General features: G+C 37.5%; 1 protein-coding gene across 2 annotated transcripts in view; it reads left to right on the forward strand.

Moving 5' to 3' along the window:
• The window catches only part of ANKRD26 (ankyrin repeat domain containing 26), a 103,232-nt gene that overhangs the window by 48,359 nt on the left and 33,021 nt on the right, over positions 1-21,852 (forward strand). The window contains exons 11-21 of one of the 2 annotated variants that reach the window (XM_066387250.1): positions 305-386; positions 683-774; positions 3,405-3,498; positions 4,554-4,652; positions 5,429-5,457; positions 5,552-5,624; positions 7,211-7,293; positions 11,118-11,275; positions 17,528-17,597; positions 18,801-18,942; positions 21,436-21,649. In XM_066387250.1, coding sequence (XP_066243347.1) covers positions 305-386; positions 683-774; positions 3,405-3,498; positions 4,554-4,652; positions 5,429-5,457; positions 5,552-5,624; positions 7,211-7,293; positions 11,118-11,275; positions 17,528-17,597; positions 18,801-18,942; positions 21,436-21,649 — 1,136 coding nt within the window. The remainder of the gene's footprint in view (positions 1-304; positions 387-682; positions 775-3,404; positions 3,499-4,553; positions 4,653-5,428; positions 5,458-5,551; positions 5,625-7,210; positions 7,294-11,117; positions 11,276-17,527; positions 17,598-18,800; positions 18,943-21,435; positions 21,650-21,852) is intronic. The other variant, XM_066387251.1, reaches the window with a different exon arrangement.

Here is a 21,852-nt window from a genome sequence, read left to right on the forward strand (position 1 = left end):
CGAGATAAATCTCTCATTTCCAGAGCTTCCCAGTGACAACACTGTTGTCTCTTTTGTGCCCTTGCTGTAGTTTAGTGTCTTCAGTTGTAAAACGGGCAAATGATGCTTTTCTTACTGATTTCATGCAGCTCTACCCCTACTAGAATGCAGGGCAAAGCCTTTTATTTATATGTCTAGCCTCTCCCAGGTTAATGCCTACAGTCAATGTTTGCTGTCTTACTGACTGAAGGATTGAGTGACTGAGCAAGTGAATGAATATAACAGTTTTGTAAAGTTGGATTTTTGTTTTATTTTGTTTTCATAGGAAGAAGCAAGTGTTCCACAGAACAAAACAGATAATAACAATTTGACTTATGTTGATGAAGAACACAAAAATAATAGTGGTGGTAAGTTAGTGACTATGAATTTTTCCTGTGCTTAAATGCTAGTATACACAGATCTTATTTTTGTACATCCAAATATGTTATCCACTTTTAAAGTATATGTTTTGCTATCTTTATTCAAAAGTATGCCAACTACTACCATCTTTTTCTTCCTGCAAACGCTTCGACCTTCTGAAAATCTTTTCTGATATTACTTTTATTTGATCAAACTATTTGTAAATGGAGATAGACCTATATATGTATTTATAATTCATAGTAAAAATGTTCACATTAATGTTTCTGTGACTACTATTTTATAGATAAAATGTCAGCATTAGGATTAGGAGAAGATAAAACGTCATCACTAGGATTAGGAGAAGATGAAGATGTAGAATCACCTTGGGATTCTGAGGTACTATCTTTTATTTTTATTATTATTATAAATATCAGCATTGTGATATTAAAACATATAGGGAGATAATTTGACTTTAGGTGAGGGGTATGCAACATAATCAAATGTCAAAATAATCTAGAGATGTTTTCTCTGAACATATGTACCCTGATTTATCAATGTCACCCCATTAAAATTAATTTAAAAAAAACATATAGGGGATGCTTTGACTTTACTTTCTCACCTCTATATTGACCCGTAAAAATTATCTCTTATGTTTTTTAACCTATAATTAATAAAATAACTATGTGCTAAATGCAGGGCTGGGCAAACGTAGGTTTACAGTTGTTTGTGTGGAAAATAATATAGTGTTTAACCCCGTGCTTCACACAGTCACACCAGTAAACCTACATTTGCTCCATGCTGTGTAATGATACTGCAGAGTCCAATTCTGCTAATTTACAAGATTCATTTATGAAATTAGTGTAGTATATTATATAAAATTAAGGCTTTGAATGCATAAGTAATCAATTTGGGTTCTGGAGTTTATGTAAAAACTAAAAAATTATTATAACTCACCCTGTGCCAAGTGTATGTTACTGTGGTTTATATGGACACATGAAACTCCTAATGAGATTTAGTGAGAAACAATTTGGATTACAGTTTTTTCTATCTTCATACTTGGAAAGTATTGTTCTATTTATTTATTTTTTTGGTATTTTTCTGAAGTTGGAAATGGGGAGGCAGTCAGACAGACTCCCGCATGCGCCTGATCGGGATCTACCCGGCATGCCCACCAAGGGGCGATGCTCTGCCCATCTGGGGCGTCGCTCTGTTGCAACCAGGGCCATTCTAGTGCCTGAGGCAGAGGCCAAGGAGCCATCCTCAGCGCCCGGGCCAACTTTGCTCCAATGGAGCCTCGGCTGCAGGCGGGGAAGAGAGAGACAGAGAGGGAGGAGAGGGGGAGGGGTGGAGAAGCAGATGGGTGCTTCTCCTGTGTGCCCTGGCCGGGAGTCGAACCCGGGACTCCTGCACTCCAGGCCGACGCTCTACCACTGAGCAAACCGGCCAAGGTTAACAAAGTATTGTTCTATTTGGGTTGTCAAGTAGGTGTGCAAGGAACATTTCCTGAGAAAGAAAAGCATGGTGAATAGTGGTAAGCATGTAGCAGTAGAATAACACCTGTTTGGATTGGCAGTGTTTCCATAATCACAGCTGGTTTGGGTCGTTCAAAGGGCATGCTGTGAGTACCCCTGTGGCAGCCAAAGTGTAAAGCATGCTGAGCTGTTCTGAGGTGACAACTGTGGGAAGAGACACGGGGCTGCATCTGCCGCCTAATGGTGCTGACACTGCAAATGAAGTCAGGTGCTGCCAGCAGTCCCGGTCAGTCACTTCTTGGGACATCTTACTTTATCCTGTTGGAACGTCAGTGACCTCGTTCATAATAAGGGTGCCAGTACCCACCTGTCACCTATGTGTGATGAACCAGTGTGGTAACAAATGTGAAAACACTCTGTAAACTGTAAAGGATGCTATGGAAATGTAAGGCCCAGTGATCCCCATGGTATTCAGGGACTTATGAAATACTGAGGACACTTTTTGTAAACCTGAAGGACAATAAAGTGGCTGTAGGGTAAAGACAGAGGCGACAGTCAGAGGGCTCTGTGGATCTCTCGTGCGGGTGGGGTGCTAAGTTTCAGTGGACTGCTCTCAGGGACCTGTCCCGAGGCCTGTGCTGTTCTGGCACCGGAAGCCTTGATGAGATCTCACGTTTTGACATTAAATAATTTTCTGTTATTGAATACCAACTATGTGCTGGGCAGTAGACACTGAACGTACAGGTTCAGGGGTTAGGCTACAGTGAAGGGGAGGGGCAGAAAAACAAGTAAACAGCAATCCAGTGTAAGTCAGTGTCAGTGCTTTGTATAGGGGGAATGGAGAATGTTAGGTTAGAGAATATGGGGGACATGGAGGACCCAGGTTTGAAACCCCGAGGTCACTGGCTTGAGCGTAGGCTCATCCGGCTTGAGTGCGGGCTCACCAGCTTGAGTGTGGGATCATAGACATGTCCCCATGGCCACTGGCTTGAAGCTCAAGGCCGTTGGCCTGAGCAAGGGGTCCCTTACTCTGTTGTAGCCCCCTGGTCAAGGTGTATAGGAGAAAACAGTCAATGAACAACTAAAAAGGAGCCACAACGAAGAATTGATGATTCTCATCTCTCTCCATTCCTGCTTGTCTGTCCCTGTGTGTCCCTCTCTCTGACTCTGTCTCTGTCACAAAAAAGAAATTAAAAAAATAACAATAATTTGTTTGAAAAGGTATTTAAAATGTCCTCTCATTTCAGTGGGGAATGCAAAGTAGAGTTAGGTATTTTAAAGTTAATTCCATGTTAAAATGTGCATACACATCAGTATTTTCTCTACAAAAGTATCTTCTCTGACTTTTCTTGCTCAATATGCAGCCAGTAGCCAAATGAAGATAAAAGAAAGCTTGCTCTAGAGACCACATGTGAGGGGAGCTAGTTAAATGTTTCAGTCAACACGTTTTCTTATTTTTAAGTCTAAATGCTTTTGAAGTGTGAAATTGAGATGTTTTTGTAGAAAGGGGTTAGGAAATCTTATGTAATGCATTATCAATACAAATCGTAACAGAGTTCCTCTACAAGTCTCCCACAGAAGTCTGTTGATGACTTACCTGAGGCTGCAGGTCAAAGAGGAAAAGATACACTAAATGGGCAAGTAGAAGGTAAGAACTGTATTTGTTTTAAAAAGTCTTTTGACAGAATGTTGATTAACATGAATTTCTCACATACTCTAAAAGCATAGAAAGTCTTGGTCAAACGCGTAGTGAGTAAAGGAGAAGTGAAAGGAGGTAGCTGTGAATCTTACCAGTGCCATCAAGGGAGCTACTGAGGTGCCCCGCAGGTGCTGAAGTGTCAGTTCCATTTCAGGAGACACTGAGGCCCAGGAGAGTCTGGTGTAAGGAAGAGGAAAAGAACAAAATAGGGAGTGAAGGGTGAGAAAGGCAGAAATCACACGGAGTGAGTGAAGGAAACAGAAGCAGGTATATGTGGTGGAGTTGATAAACTAGTGCTTCAGAGAAATGAAGAGCAGCGTATCTCTAGTTGGCAAGAACGGAGAGAGAGACCCCAGTCCTAGAGCTCCTCAGAGCAGGGAAGGCACGACGGAGTACAGGAAGCGAGTGTAAGAGGGGAGAATGAAGACCACAGATCTGGAAATTTCTTTTGAAGAGGAAAGGGAGAGAGTGAAGAGAAGGAGGGAGGGAGGAAGGCATGAGCTGGGTGATTTGGAGTTGAGGAGGGAATGTGAGAGCCCTCACCTGAGATGACTGGGATCCTGGCCCCAGGACAGGAGATGAGATCACCACTGCTCCAGAGTACAGGGAGCAGGACGGGGCGAGCCTGGGGTGACCGTGGCCCCTCATTTGCCCTCCTCGTGGTCACCAGGTACCCAAGGTACAAGTTACATTGGTATTTATAGTACGGTGAGAGTCATTTGAATACAGAAGCATTGGCTGGCTTTTATGGTAGCTCAGGTTTTGATAAGATAGCTGTTTTCTAAAACTCCTTTAAAAACCTGTATAGTATACCACACTGATTTTGGAAATAAAAGAGATTAGAGTTTATTCCCTTAAGTGGTACAAATGTTATTTTCAGTATATATTACTGATTTAGAAATAAAAAGGATTTTAATATCTATTTCCATGGCAGTTAAATGAATTCTTTTTGTTTGTAGTAACCATATTTCAATATTCAAAGTTCATTTTACGTTATTTCTTAGATGTGTTGTACATACCTTCTTGTATGAGTGAATCAAGAAACTTTAAGATGCCTAAAGTAGAGGATACAAGAAATGTAGGCGTACCAGTAGCCCACATTGGTATGAAAAAAAATGAATACTTTTAATAACTATTATTCTATAAGTGTATACAAGCAAATCATTTTATAACACTTTCTCTGTTGATAAATGAATTATACATTTGCCGGTTCAAAACCCTGGGCTTGCCCAGTCAAGGTACATATGGGAGTTGATGCTTTCTGCTCCTCCCTCTTTTTTCTCTCTCTCCCCCTCTCTCTCTTTCCTCTAAAATGAATTAATAAAATCTTTAAAAAATATAATAATAAGTTAAAAAAAAGAATTATGCATTCAACTGAACTGACATCACAGTCATGAACTTCCTAAATTCCAGGCCAGATTGAAGAACATTATGATCAATACTTGTAGCATAATAGTATAAGTGATTCTGACGTGCTGCAGCAAAGATGTGCTGTTGCATCTGTTTCACCTTTATCATGTCTGGGTCGTGATTGTCCTCTGGTTAAAGATCACTTTTCTCCCATCAAGCATTATATTCACTTTGGTACTGCACTCGTTTTTATTTTAGTTCAAAACATAATCTTATTTTTGAAATCTCACCTGCATGTTTTGTTAAACCTTTATTCCCATTTTTACTTCCGTATTAATAGTGTATTCACATTTCTGTCTAGTTGGTGTTCTAATCTGCCTGCCCCTTGAAAAAAAATAGAAAACCACTAACACCAAGAGTAATCATTCCCAAAGCCAGGCGCGAGGATTCGGCTCAGTACTCACTCTGCATGAATGTACAGTTACTTCTGTTTCTCATTGAATTGAGTATATGTCCGTTTGTTCTTTAGATTCCTCTGAGAAATATTCTCACTTGAAGGTAATAACTTTCATATTTTTATATTGAAGTATTAACTACAGAGTATATGAAATATACATTATTTATTAAACGTCTTGTTTCAAAACCCATGCAGCCTGCTTTTGAAGTGCAGGACCCCGTTCCTGAGAAAGCAGGAGGGAGGGTGGGCGCACAGCCGTCCAGGTCAGGTGAGTGTCTACTGCGTTGCACTCGGGGCAGCAGTACAGGACAGTGGCATGCAGATGGGCTTCTTATTCCTAATTCCTTTTCTTTTTCAAGTTTAATTGTAGGTTTTGACATGAGTAATATTGTTGGTATCCATGTTTCACAAAAAAGATATTTACAGAAAAAAAGATAACAAAAATGTAAACTAAAAATAGATGTTTTTACTTTTGTTTTGATACCTACAGTTCCCAGTGCCTATAGTAAAGTTCCCATACTTTTTAGGAATTCCCAGAGGTTGATCTTTATTTCTAAAATTTTTCTACTGTTTTAAAGTGTTTATTTGAAATCTGACCTTTATCTAGAGTAAATCTTCAATTCCTAACATGTCAACAGTGTTTAACTTTATTCATCTTACTGTTGTTACACTGATGATCTTAAGACAACAGATACTCTGATTAGACACATCTTTTATTTTTATTTTTATTTTGTGTGTGGCAGAGACAGAGAGAGTCAGAGAGAGAGACAGATAGGAAGGGAGAGAGATGAGAAATATCAGTACTTCATTGTGGCCCCTTAGTTGTTCATTGATTGCTTTCTCATATGTGCCTTGACCATGGGGCTTTGGCAGACCGAGTGACCCCTTGCTCAAGCCAGTGACCTTGGGTCCAAGCTGGTGAGCCTTGCTCAAACCAGATGAGCCCGCTCTCAAGCTGGCGACCTCAGGGTCTCGAACCTGGGTCCTCCACATCCCAGTCCAACACTCTATCCACTGTGCCACCACCTGGTCAGGCTAGACACATCTTTTAAAACAGTAATTCTGAAATCTTTTGGCTTTAGAATCCTTTTATACTTTTAAAAATTATTGAGAATTCCAAAACAAATTTTTAAGTGGGAAGTACTTATTGATAGTTACAATATTAGAAATTCAAACCGAACAAGTTGATAAATAAGTACTAAAATCATACCTTTTATTAGCCATTAAAACTGTACCTACAAACCATTAGAGCTTTAATGTTGTCACATCATGTCTGTGGAAAATTCTACTATACACTTATCAGAAAATGAGGGTGAAAGTTACAAATAACAATTAGTATTACTATGAAAATAATCTTGACCACTTGGACCCCTGAACCGATGAGTCTTGATTCCAGGATTCTCAGGTGATACCTGAGTACAGGCAGTCCCTGGATTACGGCTACGAATGAGAGAGGTTCTGTAGGTTTGAGATGTTTCTATACCTTGAACTTTGTGGCATCTAATATTTCCCAGATGCTTTGTTAAAGTTTTCAGTAATTAGAAGTATTTCTTTTTCTTTATTATTTTTTAAAATCTTTATTTATTGGTTTTAGAAAGAGAGGAAGGGGGAGAGAGAGGCAGGAACATCAGTCTGTTCCTGTACCTGGCCTGACCAGGGCTTGAACTGCAACCTCTGCACTGCAGGGCGATGCCCTGACCAACTGAGCTGTCTGGCCAGGGCGGAAGTATTTCTAAAGTAGTAAATATTCAGCTAAAGATTCAGCTTAGACTCTCAATTAATAAATGTATTTTCTATTTTTATAAAGATTATAGCTTTAACTGTTCTAAGTAGTTCATTTTAACTACCACGTAGATTTGTCAGCAAAGCTGGAGTTAACAGTGACATTGCAGGAAGAGCAAGAAAGGCTCGTTGATCAGGAGAAGGACCGTCCACAGGTAAGTAGAAAGTTAACTTTAACTTTCTGGTGTAATACTATTTTCTATGTTTTATTAATGTAACATAGTCCAAATGAAATTACCTTTCAAGCTAGGCTTTCAGAGTCCATAAATCATATATAATAATGTTTTTATAAACTTTTAACTAATTACAAGATTTAAAATAGTGCTAGAATCTATAGTAACTCAATAGCTAAACTTTATATTTGTAATTGATGCTAAAAGTATACCCAAATATTGTTTGTGTCTTTCATTTTTATAACTTCCTTACATGATAAAGAAGGTAGTATCAAGTACTGAATTATATGATTAAATGGTTGAAATTATGAACAATATAACAATAATGGCCATTGAAATGGATTCATGTGAGAGAGTATTCATCATCAGTAGTTCAGAATGTTCAGTGTCATATTGCTAGTCACTAATGCAGGGTTTAACTAATAAAGATTAAAGCTTTATTCTTCTTTGTGATCTTTATGTAAGTGACCTCAGGGTATACATTCAGGGAGAGAATGGGATCATAAAATCATCTCTACTGCCTATGAGGGGAATCCACTTTTTTGGGTGGAACCTTTTGTTGTTAGGGTACAAACAATAGCTTTTTAATTTATTTCTTTCAGTGTAGAAAATCAGTAAATATTATTAATTTTTTTATCCACAATCATTAGTGAATATAGAACATATCAGACATGGATGCACTAGATAACTATATTGATGCATACATAAACTATCATAGTATATCATTTGAATTAATTTTTTTTAAGTGGGAGAAGGAGAGATATGGAGACAGATTCATGCATGCACCCTAACCAGGGTCTACCCAGCAACCCCTATCTTGGGCCAATGCTCTGGTCACCTGGGGCCTATGCTCGCCACTGAGCTATTTTTAGTGCCTGAGGCAGAGGCTCCACAAAACCATTCTCAGCACCCGGAGCCAACGTGCTCGAATCAATCAAGCCATGGCTGTGGGAGAAAAAAGAGAGAGAGAAGGGAGAGGGGGAGGAGTGGAGAAGCAGATGATTGCCTCTCCTCTGTGCCCTGACCAGGAATTGAACACAGGACTTCCACATACCAGCTAATGCTCTACCACTGAGCCAACAAGCAAGGGCCTGAATCAGAGTTTAAGAGTTCATTTTTTTCTTATTGTTGTTAATCATTTTGACTCCTAATAATTTAAAGTTTGCTTCTTCTTGAGTCATTATCCTTTTTTAAAAATTTTTGTTTGTTTTTCAATTATAGTTTATGTTCATTGTTATTTTGTATTAGTTTCAGGTATACAGCATAGTGGTTAGATAATAAAAAGAAAAAAACAACTTGGAGACAGAGAACATAACGGTGATCATCAGAGGGGAAGCAGGGTGGGGGAGGTAGAAGAGGGTACAGGGGGAACTAATCGTGATGGAAGGAGAATGACTTGGAGTGGTGAACACAAAATGCAATATATATATATAATGTATTTTAGAATTGTACACTGAAGCCTACACAATTTTATTAACCAGTATCATCCTAATAAATTCAATAAAAAATATATAGTATACTATTTTAAAAAATCATATACTTTGCAATGTATTTTCACCGATATTTCCAATACGTACCTAGCACCATAATCATTACAATATTATTGACTATATTTCTCCCATCCAAGTACTAACCAGGCCCAACCCTGCTTAGCTTCCGAGATCAGACAAGATCGGGCGCGTTCAGGGTGGGATGGCCGTAGACTTGACTATATTTCTTATGCTGTATTTTACATCCCTGTGATCATTTTGTAACTACCAAAATGTACTTCTTAATTTCTTTACCTTTTTCACCCAGTTGCCCACCCCTTTTCCCTCTGGCAACCGTCATTCTGTTCTCTATATCTATGAGTTTGTTTCTCCTTTGTTTGTTAGTTTATTATGTTCTTTAGATTCTACTTATAAGTGAAATCATGGTATTTGTCCTTCTCTGCCTGACTTATTTTACTTAGCATAATATATCTAGTTCCATCCATGCCGTTTCAAATGGTAAGTTTTCATTGATTTTATGCCTGAATCATATTCCACTGTATCTATGTACCACTTCTTTTTTATCCACTTGTCTATTAATGGATACTTGAGTCATATCAAAGCATGACTGTTGTAAATAATGTTGTAATAAATATATGAATAAAAATGTGCATATATTCTTTTGAATTAGTGTTTTAAGTTTCTTGGATATATACCCAGAAGTGGAATCACTAAGTTCATAAGACGGTTCCATTTTTAATTTTTTGAGGACACTCCATACTATTTTCTATAGTGTCTTCAATGATCTGCATTGCCACCAGTAGTGCACAAGAGTTCCCTTTTTCATATTCTTGCCAGTACTTGTCATTTGTGGATATATTGACGATAGTCATTCTGACAGGTGTGAGGTGGTATCTCATTTTGGTTTTAATTTGCATTTCTCTGATGATTAGTGATGTGGAGCATCTTTTCATATATCTATTGGCCATCTGTTGTCTTTAGAGAAATGTTTATTCAGACCCTCTGCCTGGTTTTTTTTTTTTAGAAACATTCAGGAGATTTTTTTTTGTGTGTGTGACAGAGACAGAGACAGAGAGAGGGACAGGTAAGGACAGACAGACAGGAAGGGAGAGAGATGAGAAACATCAATTCTTCGTTGAGTCTCCTTAGTTGTTCATTGATTGCTTTCTCATATGTGCCTTGACCATGGGCCTTCAGCAGACCAAGTAACCCCTTGCTGGAGCCAGCGACCTTGGGTCCAAGCCGGTGAGCTTTGCTCAAACCAGATGAGTCCGTGCTCAAGCTGGTGACCTCAGGGTCTCGAACCTGGGTCCTCCGCGTCCCAGTCCAACGCTCTATTCACTGCGCCACTGCCTGGTCAGGCTGCCTGGTTTTTAATATGATTTTTTTTTATGTTGAGTAGTATGAGTTATTTATAAATTTTGAATATTTATGAGATGTATTTTTGGATGCTTATGAGATGTATCATTAGTGAGTATATTCTCCCATTCAGTAGGTTATCCTTTCATTTTGTTGGTGGTTTGTTTTTTTTTTCTGTGCAAAGACCTCTTTAGTTTGATATAGTTCCACTTGTTTATTTTTCTTTTGTTTCCCTTGCCAAAGGAGATATGTCAGGAGAAATATTGCTGAAAGAAATCTCAGATTTTACTGCTTTAACTTTCTTGGTTCTATTCCCATTTTCGGCAAATATGGGGTTAAGTAAATAATTATTTCTATACCATACCCTCTAGCTATAAATTTACGATTATTGAATGTGAAATTTGGGGAGCATTACTCATTTTCCAAAGGTTTTGCCTTATATAGTATATGAACACTATCCCTTTTTGATGACCCCAGAGCCTTAGAGCAAAAGGAACTGTAAACAGCAACGGGGGAAAGAACAGCTTAGTGCAGACAGAGGAAGGCTCCCTATCTGTCACTGAGGCGCAATGTCACGTCCTCTATCTGGCTGTGTAATGAAAACTGCAGGTGGTTAAGACAAGAGGACAAATGATGTGTCTTTGTCTTATTTCTGTCTGACAAATGGGAGCGGGGAGGTAGGGGGCATGTTAAGTAGCAAAGAGTGGATGTGAAGAAGAGCACAAAATTAAGAAAGCCCTTTTTGAAGTTTTGGAAAATTCTGCTTCTTTACTGAAACAGAAATGAAGCAGAATTTACAACTATTCAGTGATCTGTAATGGTAAAATTAAGCACAAAACTATTTTTATTGATGAAAGTCATGACAAACTAAGAGCCAAGCGACAAAATTAATGGAAATACAAATGTTTTTTTAATGAAGTAATAACAATTATTCTTAATATCAAACTTTTATTAAAGGTTGAAGAAGAAAATAAGATGCATACGAGTAGTGAAATGGAAGTGCAGGGAACATTGAATGCTGCTGCTGCTGACAGCAGTGAGTTAACTCAGCAAAGGAGGAGCAAACACACTGACAACCAGAGACTTCCTGTTATGGAGAGTGAGGGTTCTAATTGGTAAGCCTATAGCAATATTTAACAATAAGTAATTATTTCCCTGTAAAACAGATTCTAATTTAAGCTAATATTCCTTATCAACAAATTATATTTTTCTACTAGGGATATTCAACCTTTCCTGATAATGAGGAAAATGCAAATTAACAATGAGATACCATTTTTTGAAGTCATGATGATAAATATTTTATTTTAAAAAATAACAAGGGTTGCCTGACCAAGCAGCAGCACAGTGGATAGAGCATAGGACACAGAGGACCCAGGTTTGAATCCCCAAGGTCGCCAGCTTGAGCACAGGCTTATCTGGCTTGAGCATAGGCTCACCAGCTCTTGAGCACAGATTTGATGGCTTGAGAGTGGGATCATAGACATGACCCCATGGTTGCTGGCTTGAGCCCAAAGGTTGCTGGCTTGAAGCCCAAGGTCACTGGCTTGAGCAAGGGGTCACTCACTCTGCTGTAGCCCTCCAGTTAAGGCACATATGAGAAAGCAATCAATGAACAACTAAGGTGCCGCAATGAAGACTTAATGCTTCTCATCTCTCTCCCTTCTTGTCTGTCTGTCCCTATCTGTCCATCTCTATGTGTATCTCTCTCTGTCCCTGTCTCGCTAAAAAAAATAAAAATAAAATAACCAGGGTTGGCAAATGGGAGAAAAGGGATTTCTTATACAACATTGGTAGATAAAAATTGACACATCTTTTTTGAAGGGTAATTAAGCAGTATGTTTCAGAATTTCAAATGTGTCATTCCTTTATCCCAACAGCTTCAATTTCAAAACTAGAACCTATGGAAAAACACGACTTGTATATACACCTGCACACAGTCTAAGGACATTTATTATATATTATGTATATATGACATATAATAGGTCATTATGTATATTATGTATGTAGTATGATGGATATTAAGGATATATAATATACATATATGCATCAAGGATACTTATATAAATGTTACATACAGGATATATATGTCCATGTATACATGTGTATATGTAGTATAAACACACATAAACATATATATACATACACACCACATCTTCTGTGTCCATTTATCTACTGATGAATACTTACTCTATTTATATACCTTGGCTATTGTGAATAACGCTACAGTGAACAGGGGAGCACAGACATCTCTTTGAGATCCTGGTAAAGGATGGCTATTGTGAATAATGCTACAGTGAACAGGGGAGCACAGACATCTCTTTGAGATCCTGGTAAAGGATGGATGAAATTGCCTGTAAATGTTTATTAGGTCTATTTGATCTAATGTTTGTTTCAGTTTAACATTTCCTTGTTGATTCTGTCTGGATGATCTATGTGTATTGCTGAAAGTGAGATATGACAACCTCTAATATTATTGTAATGTCTATTTCTACCTTTAAATCTGTTAGTATTTGCTTAATATTCTTAGGTGCTCTAATGTTGGGTGTATATATATATATTTATAATTGTTATTTCTTTTTTATGAAGTGATCCCTTACCATTATATCCAGACCTCCTTTGTCTCCTACTACAATTTTGGCTTAAAGTCTGTTTTGTCTGATATAAGCATAGCTATAACTGTTCTCATTTGGTTTCCACTTGCAAGGAATATCTTTTCCATCCCTTCACGTTAAGCTTGTACATATCTTTAAGGATAAATTTAGTCTCCTATAGGCAGCATATACAATAGTTGGATCTTATTTTTTAATCTGTCAAGCCATTCTGTGCCTTTTGATTTGAGAATTCAATCCATTTACAAAGTAATTAACAGGTAACAATTTATAAATGGAATCTTACTGTTTTCTGGCTGTTTTGTAGTTTCCTTGTGCTTTTTTTAAAAAAAAATTATTTACTGATTTTAGAGAGAGAGGATGGGGGCACCAGGAGTAGAGAGAGACAGACAAACAGACTGGAACATCAATTTATTTTTTTATGTTCCTTGACCAGGGATTGAACTGACAACCCCTGTGCTTCAGAATGAAGCTTTAACTAACCGAGCTATCCGGCCAGGGCATCCTTGTTCCTTTTTTCCTTTTTGCCTTCCTTTTTGAATTGGTTTTCCATAGTGGTATGCTTTAATTAAGTTCTGTTTTTCTTTTGTGAATCTATTGTAGGTTTGGCTTCTGTAGTTATATAAAATATCATATAACAGTGTATTTTATGTTGATAACAGCTTCGGTTTTTTTTACAAAACTTTACGTATTTACTCTCCCCTTTTATGTTTTGTTTTGTTTTGTTTTGTTTTGAGAGAGAGAGAGAGGCAGGGAGAGAGACAGGAACATCGAGCTGCTCCTGTATGTTCCCTGATAAGGGAATCGAACCGGCAACCTTCATGCTCTGGGACAACTCTCCAACCAACTGAGCTATCTGGCTAGGGCCCCTTTTATGTTTTTAATGTCACAACCTACCTCTTTTTATGTTGCAAAGTATTCATTATTAAAGTATTATAGCTATAGTTATTTATAGTAATTTTTTAGCTTTAATAGTAGGATTATTTGGTTAATACACCATCATATTACATTATTAATGTGTTCTGAATTTGACTATATTTTCACGTTTATATTATCTATTATTGTCCTTTTATTTCAGTAGGTCTTGTGGTGATTAACTTTCTCAGGTTTGGTTGTCTGTGAAAGTTTTGTTTTTGGTTTTGTTTTTGCTTTGTTTTTTAAATTTTGCCTTCATTTCTGAAAGGCAGCTTTGCTAGACTGAGTGTTCTTGGTTGTCAGTTTTTTTCTTTGAGAAGTTTGAACATGTCCTACTTTCTCTTGTCCTGTATGTTCTCTGCTAAGAAACGTACTGACAGACTCACGGGAGTTTCCTTTTAAGTTACAGACCTCATTTTTTTTCTGTTTTACGATTCTCACTTTGTCTTTGATGTTTAGCAATTTTATTATAATGTGTCTTGAAGAAGATCTTTTTGAGTTTATCTAGTGACTTGTGAGTTTCAGGAACTTGGAAGTCCAAATCTCTTCCCAGGTTGGGGAAGTTCTCAGCCACTGATTCTTTAAATAAGCTTTTAACCCCTTTCACCCTCTCTTCTTCATCTGGAACTGCAGTCATTCACAAATTGTTTTATTTGATGGTATCCCAAAATTCAAATAGGCTTTCTTCACTCTTTTTTATTCTGTTTCTTTGAAGGACTTTTAAAATAGTGGTCCTGGCCTGCAAATTAAGAAAGTAAATAAAAATGAAAATGAAAAATGGACATCAGAAGAGCCAGTGTTGGAGAGGCTAATTCTGGTGGTCTGCTTCTAGTGAATGGTAACAGCAGTGAAATTGAAATAGATCAGGATGGTAGATTGTGAAATCTATAAATTTTTTATTTCTAGGTGAAGGAATATTAGCAATGATTATTTTTTATGGAAATAAAGCATCATGATGTAGTGTACAGGACAAGCAAGAGAACGTGCAGCTCTATCAGATACTGTTGAAAAGTTAAGATAAAAATTGACTCTTACATTAAGCAGTTTCAATAAATAGCTGTCATGAAAGCCAGACTGTTATGAAGAAGTATAAATAACTCTTTAGCGAATTTTTACTGGGAAAGGCAATAAAGAAATGGGTGACACAGTGGCCCCTCGTCTATCATGGGGATTAGGTTCCAGAACCCCTGCAGTAGGCGGAAATCCGCAAAGTAGCCACCTTATATTTATTTTATTATTCATATATATTTTAAGGCTTTATAAACCGTCCCCACACTCTTATAAACCTTTCCCACACTGTTATTAACCTTTCCCACACTCTTATAAAAACTTCTTATGCTTACTTTACCGCAAAAATAATTAAAATAATAAACATCTAAAGATACCTATGTACTGCAAAATCCCACAATATTGCAAAAAATCTGCGATACAAAATTAGATATATACAATTTTAAAATCTGCAATACAGGGAGACTGCAAAAAGTGAACCAAGATATAGCGAGGGACAACTGTAATTGAATATATATCTGTGTATTGTTGGAAAATATCCAATAGAGAAGCATGCATTTATTAAATTAAGTATTAGAAAGCTCGCTGATTGTGTTACATTATATTTTTTAAATTATAGTTAACTGTGTATAATTTTAATATTTTTCAAACTGTGTATTGATTTTAATATTTTTTTTAATTTATTGATTTTTATTTAAGTGAGAGGAGGGGAGATAGTGAGACAGACTCCTGCATGCACCCCGACCAGGATCTACCTTGCAAGCCCTATCTGGGGCAATGCTCAAATCAACCAAGCTATCCTCAGTGCCTGAGGCCCACACTTGGACCACTTGAGCCACTGGCTGCAAGAGAAGAAGAGAGAGAAGAGGGGGAGAGTGAGGGGAAGAGAAGCATATGATTGCTTCTTATGTCCAGGGATCAAACCTGGAATGACCACATGCCGGGCTGACACTCTATCCACTGTACCAACCAGCCAGGGCCAAAATGTATTGATTTTAGTGAGAGATCAAGGGGGGGAGAGGTAGAGAGACATAAATTTGTTGTTCCGTTTATTTCTGCATTCATTGTTTGATTCATGTATGTGCCCTGACTCGGGCTGAAACCTGCAACCTTGTTGTATTGGAATGACACTACCCAACTGACCTACCTGGCCAGGTCGTCCATAGTATATTATATATTTCTAGCACATCCAGATTTGTGGTAAAAGGTTCTTTGTTCAGAATTGGTTCCCCCTTGGAATATTCTTATATAGTTAACATGCAGATAATTACTTAAAAGTTACATGATCAGCCTGACCAGGCAGTGGCACAGTGGATAGGGCGTTGGACTGGGATGCGGAGGACCTATAGGTTCGAGACTCCGAGGTCACCAGTTTGAGCGCGGGCTCATCTAGTTTGAGCAAGGCTCACCAGCTTGAGCCCAAGGTTGCTGGCTTGAGCAAGGGGTCACTCGGTCTGCTGTAGCCCCCCAGTTAAGGCACATATGAGAAATCAATCAATGAACTACTAAGGAGCCACAGTGAAGAATTGATGTTTTTCATCTCTCCTTTCCTGTCTGTCTGTCCCTATCTATTTCTCTCTCTGACTGTCTCTGCTACAAAAAAAAAAAGTTACATGATCATACCCTGATTTTAAAAATTATATAATAATAAATATATAAACATTGAGATCATACTGAGTGGAGTTTAATCATTTGTAATGATTCTGGATATTATAGTGCCTTTCACAGTATCATCATTAATAAGTATGATTTTGTATGCTACTCTGAAGTATTAACTTATATTAACTTAATAGTCTTTCTTAGATTCTGGGGAAAGGGGAAGATCTTACTTAGGTACAATAGAAAAACAAACTAGTAACAATCTATCACAGATTATTACTTTAGATTATAAAGATTTAAAGTATAAACAAACATGCCTTCTGTAACAATGGTGGCATTGAGACATACTGGTGCTCAAAAAGTATGTGTGCCAATGGTGAATAACAGCTGAATGAATGCCTGTTGATGAATTTCTTTAGAAAAACCCACCTTTAGTTTACTGAAAGAATATTTCCAATATTACGTAGTTATAAAATCTTTTTTATTTTTAAAAAAATTTATGTAATTTTCAGAAATTATAATTATAGCTAGAAATGGAATAATAATACAGATTTATTTGCTATCATAGAACTTAAACACACTTAAAAATAAGTGTTACTTTCAAGGCATATTATGACACTCACGTTTTGAAGCCAGATTTCTGGATTTGAATTCAGGGTTTGTTTTCGATCGGCTCATTAGACTCTGGCAAGCTACTTAGCCTTTCTGTGCCTTATTTTCTTCCTTTGTGAAATATATAATATATTGCCTACTTCCCACAATTTTTATGAAGATTAAAATGTACCTAAAACATGTAAAATGCTCATAACAAAGCATAGTAGTTGCATAGTAAGTCCTTAAAAAATTAATACCATGACTGTTATAAAATTGTTTCTATATAGACTTAAGCACTACTTTCCAAATAGGTTTTAGTTCCAGTAAAAACTTCTTTTAATTGAAAATGACAATAAAAAACCATAGTATCTTGTTTCTTCCTATCAAATAATGCAAGGAACAAACATTATGCTTTTCCTTTTGCTTTGACCGTCCTCTTCATCTAATTTTAATATTTTGTGTTAATATTATTAGTAGTATATTTTCTTTGTCCCTTGATGTTATTCTTTCTATTTATTGCTTAATTCTCCTTACAAAAAATTAATTAAAATGCAGAGATCATATATAAGAAACAGTAGGTTTAGATCTTTTTTGTATTTTAAATATTTAATACTTACCTGAAAAAACCTGGGTTTTTTTTAGGTCTTCAAAGAAAACATCTAGTGAAGAGAAAATTTCTATTGAAGAGAAAATTTCTAGTGAAGAGAACAAGGTATTTAAAAAAATTAATTATCAGCCTGACCAGGCAGTTGCGCAGGGGATAGAGCATCGGACTGGGACGTAGAGGACCAGGTTCAAGCAAGGAGTCACTCGGTCTGCTGTAGCCCCCGGGTCAAGGCACATATGAGAAATTAATCAATGAACAACTAAGGAGCCGCAACAAAGAATTGATGTTTCTCATCTTTCTCCCTTCCTGTCTCTCTGTCCCTATCTATTTCTCTCTCTGACTTTGTCTCTGCCACACAAAAAAAAAAAAAAAAAAAAAAAAAATTATCAGCCGGACCAGGCAGTGGCGCAGTGAATAGAGCGTCGGACTGGGACCCAGAGGACCCAGGTTCAAAACTCCGAGGTCACCAGCTTGAATGCAGGCTCATCTGGTTTAAGCAAGGCTCACCAGCTTGAGCCCAAGGTCACTAGCTTGAGAAAGGGATCACTTGGTCTGCTGTAGCCCTTTGGTCAAGGCACATAGGAGAAAGTAGTCAGTGTACCACAAGGAAGAATTGATGCTTCTCATTGCTCTCCCTTCCTGTCTGTCTGTCCCTACCTGTCCCTGCCTCTGACTCTCTGTCAAAAAAAGAAAAATAAGTAAATAAATTATCAAAAAATATCTATAGTAAAAACATTCTAATATATTTAGTGAAACAATAGAAAATCTTCCTTTGTTCTAGAGATTTACTTTGTGAAAGCAATTTAGAAATACTGGTTCTGATAAAGGTACCTTTTTGATAAAAATCAGTTCTTTTAAGAATACCTGTGTTTGCCTGACCAGGCAGTGGCACAATGGATAGAGCATCAGACTGGGATGTGGAAGGACCCAGGTTTGAGACCCCGAGGTTGCCAGTTTGAGCGCGGGCTCATCTGGCTTGAGCAAAAGCCCACCAGCTTGAGCCCAAGGTCACTAGCTTGAGCAAGGGGTTACTCACTCTGCTGTAGCCCCACGGTCAAGGCACATATGAGAAAGCAATTAATGAACAACTAAGGTGTTGCAACGAAAAACTGATGATTGAGTCTTCTCATCTCTCTTCATTCCTGTCTGTCCGTCCCTATCTATCCCTCTCTCTGACTCTATCTCTGTGAAAAAAAAAAAAAAAAAAGAATACCTGTGCTTTTGCTTTTATAAAAAGGAGTATATTTATCACCTCTATACACTTAGCATATTTTACCAACATTTTGAAAACCACTTATTTATTCATAGGTCAAAGAGAAGATTGATTGTATGGATGACCTTGATGACTTAACTCAGTCATCTGAAACAGTTTCAGAACATTGCGAGTTACCTCACTCCAATTATAAGAATTTCATGTTGCTAACTGAACAACTTTGCATGGATTGTAAAGGTAGCACCATTGTGTAAACGTAAAGCCTTTTTATGTAAACCTTAGTGACATATGGAAATCTTGTCTAGTTCTGTATCACAGGGGGTGTACTGTTGAGCTATTTATCTGGGAAATATGTTCTATATTCATATATTCATATAAAATGAGAGCGATTGTATGGTCTCAGCCCCAGAGCTGTGATGATTTCCACAGTACCTTTCTCAGTGTGGATGGTAACATCTCCTGTGCTTACTCTCTCTGCTTCTCTCCCACGCCTTCGCTCAAGGTCATGTTGTGGAGATTTCCCTCCTTGAAGACCAAATCACCTCAGAGCTGTTTTTCCTGCCATTTCACCCGAAGCCTTGGTCTGCATTACAGCCATATTATTATCATATTTAAAAATTCAGATCTCATCATGTGGAAGACTCAGCTATTCTTATTGCTATAAGGTTAAAGGCCATGATCCTCTAGCTATATTTTGGATCATTTCGTATTCTTCTTTCCGTCTGTGTTACAGCCACTGTCTTATATAATGTATTTTCTTATAACAGCTCTTTGTTCTCCACAGCTCTGTTAGGTATACTACACATATATGAAGTGTATAGTTTGATAGTTTTCACCTAAGTAACACATATGAATTCATCACCGCAATCCAGACAATTACCATATTCATCACCCATAAGTTTCCTCATGCCCCATGACATCCATTATTATGAGATTGCGAATTGTTTTCTGAAGTTTTGTACCATTTTCCATTCCCACCAGCAGTGTGTGAGGTCTTAATTCCTCCATGTTTTCACGAACACTTTGTCAGTTTTTAAAATCTTAGCCATTCTGATGGGTGTGTAGTTTAGTATGTATTGCCCTAATAACTAAAAATGTTGAGCTTCCTTCATGAGATATTTGTCATCCGTGTATCTTTTCTAAATGGTACAGATCTTTTGTTGTTTTAAAAATTAGGTTGCTTGTTTTCTTATTTGTTGAGTCTTATGGGTTCTTTATATATTCTGGATACAATTCCTTTATCAGCTATAATTTTTGCAAGCCTTTTCTCCTAGTTTGTGGCTTGTTTTTCCAGTCTCTTCACAGGATCCTTTGAAGAGGGGAAGTTTTTCTTTTTTGATGAAATCCAGTTTATCCATTTGTTCTTTGCTTTTGGTGTTCACGTCTAAGAAATCTTTGCCTACCGCTAGATCACAAAATTTTGAGTATTTTTTTTAGAAGTTTTATAGTTTTAGGTCTTGCGTTTAAATCCATGATTCATTTTGTGTTTTCAGAAGTTCCTGCTGTCAAAGTTACTAATCTTTTATTCTGTGATAATTAATGGTACTCATTACCACCCAGTGTATTTTTCATGTCTGACATTATAACTTCGATTTCTATAAGTGCTATTTGGTTTTTAAAAATTAGCTCCCATGCCTCTAGTTACCCATTTGAGCTTTGTTTCGGGATATAGTTGCTACTTATAAACAGTCTGACCCTCTTACGATTTGTTAGGTGAATCCAGAGCAGTGCTGGCCGAGAGCTCTTCACTCCCCACCACTGAGCCGGACTTCCCTGCCTACTCTGTTCTCTTCTGTGAGCTATGAGTGGTGCCAGCCTGGCTCATGGGAACAGACAGGAGTCCTGGTGCTGTGTGAGCACCGGGCACTGTTTTCTCTACTCTTTCCAGATGTTTCTCCTCTGGTCACCAGAGATTTCCCCCAACATATGCGCTGTTCATTCGTTAGCTGAGTACGCTCTGAGGATCTCCAGGGTTCTCTTTCTGTTCCACCCCCTGTCCAGTGTTCTGACCTGTGATCACTTTCTGCCTCAGTTTCTCCAGACCCTAGGCTTCATCACATAACTCAAGGAGTCTGCTAGACCCTGCCTGAGCCCCTTCTCCCTGTGTGATGGCCTGGAAATTCTCTCAAGGCCCTGAGCTGAGACATTCATTAGGCTTGCTTCATTTGTTTCAGGAATCATTGTCCTTCATTGCCTGACATCTGTTGTCTTGAAAAGAAGTCTTTAATGTTTATTGTCTGTTTGGTTTTTGCTTGCTTCAGCTAGGAGGGTAAATCAGCGCCTGGCACTCTGTCTTGCTAGAAGCAGATTGCAGTAGGCTTTGGCACCTGCTGTAGAGTCTAGAATGCCCTCCGTCCCACTTTGTCTTACTGCTTCCTCTCAATCTGTGTGCGTCAGTGTGGCCATCTCCTCTTCAGGAACGTCTTCCCTGGGCCCAGGCTAGATTGAGTTCTGTTATGTGATCATGGAACTCTGTTTTCTTATAGCACCTATCTGATTTATAATTATCATTTTATTTATCTTTATCCTCTACTGAACTTTAAGCTAAATGAGAGCAAGGGGTCTTGTCTGTTTTACTTGCAGAGCTTAGTATTTATATAATATCCACACTGCAGATACTCAGTAAATGTTTCTTCAGTGTATAGTGAGTGAGTGTGAAAATGCACAGTCGTTAATACACAAAAAGTACTTATCCATTTTATTTCTATTTTTGTCTTCTCTCTGATGCAGATTCAGTTAACTTATTGAAAATCCAGGATGCAGTTCTTTCCTATGAAAGATTAATAGAACTTAGAAAAAATCACTGTGAGCTACTTGCAGGAAAAATTAAAAGGATGGAAAATAGGGTTGGTGGACTACACAAGGAGCTGTCAGAAACAAAAGAAATGACATCACAGGTAGAACATCAAAAAGTGGAATTGGAACAAGAACTCTGCAATTTGAGGTATTAAACAGTTTGGTTTTATAGAAATATTTGAATATTTACTTTTATTTTACAGATATATAGGGAAAATTTTGAAATCGCTGCCTTTCTAAAATTTTACAGGAAAGAACACTTTTTTAGTATTATGAATTATGACATTTTTGGAAATAATGTAGTAATTTTCTTAAAGATTTTATTCATTTTAGAGAGGAGAGAGAGAGAGA

Source organism: Saccopteryx leptura, chromosome 5 (genome assembly GCF_036850995.1).
Source record: "Saccopteryx leptura isolate mSacLep1 chromosome 5, mSacLep1_pri_phased_curated, whole genome shotgun sequence".
Taxonomy (NCBI): domain Eukaryota; kingdom Metazoa; phylum Chordata; class Mammalia; order Chiroptera; family Emballonuridae; genus Saccopteryx; species Saccopteryx leptura.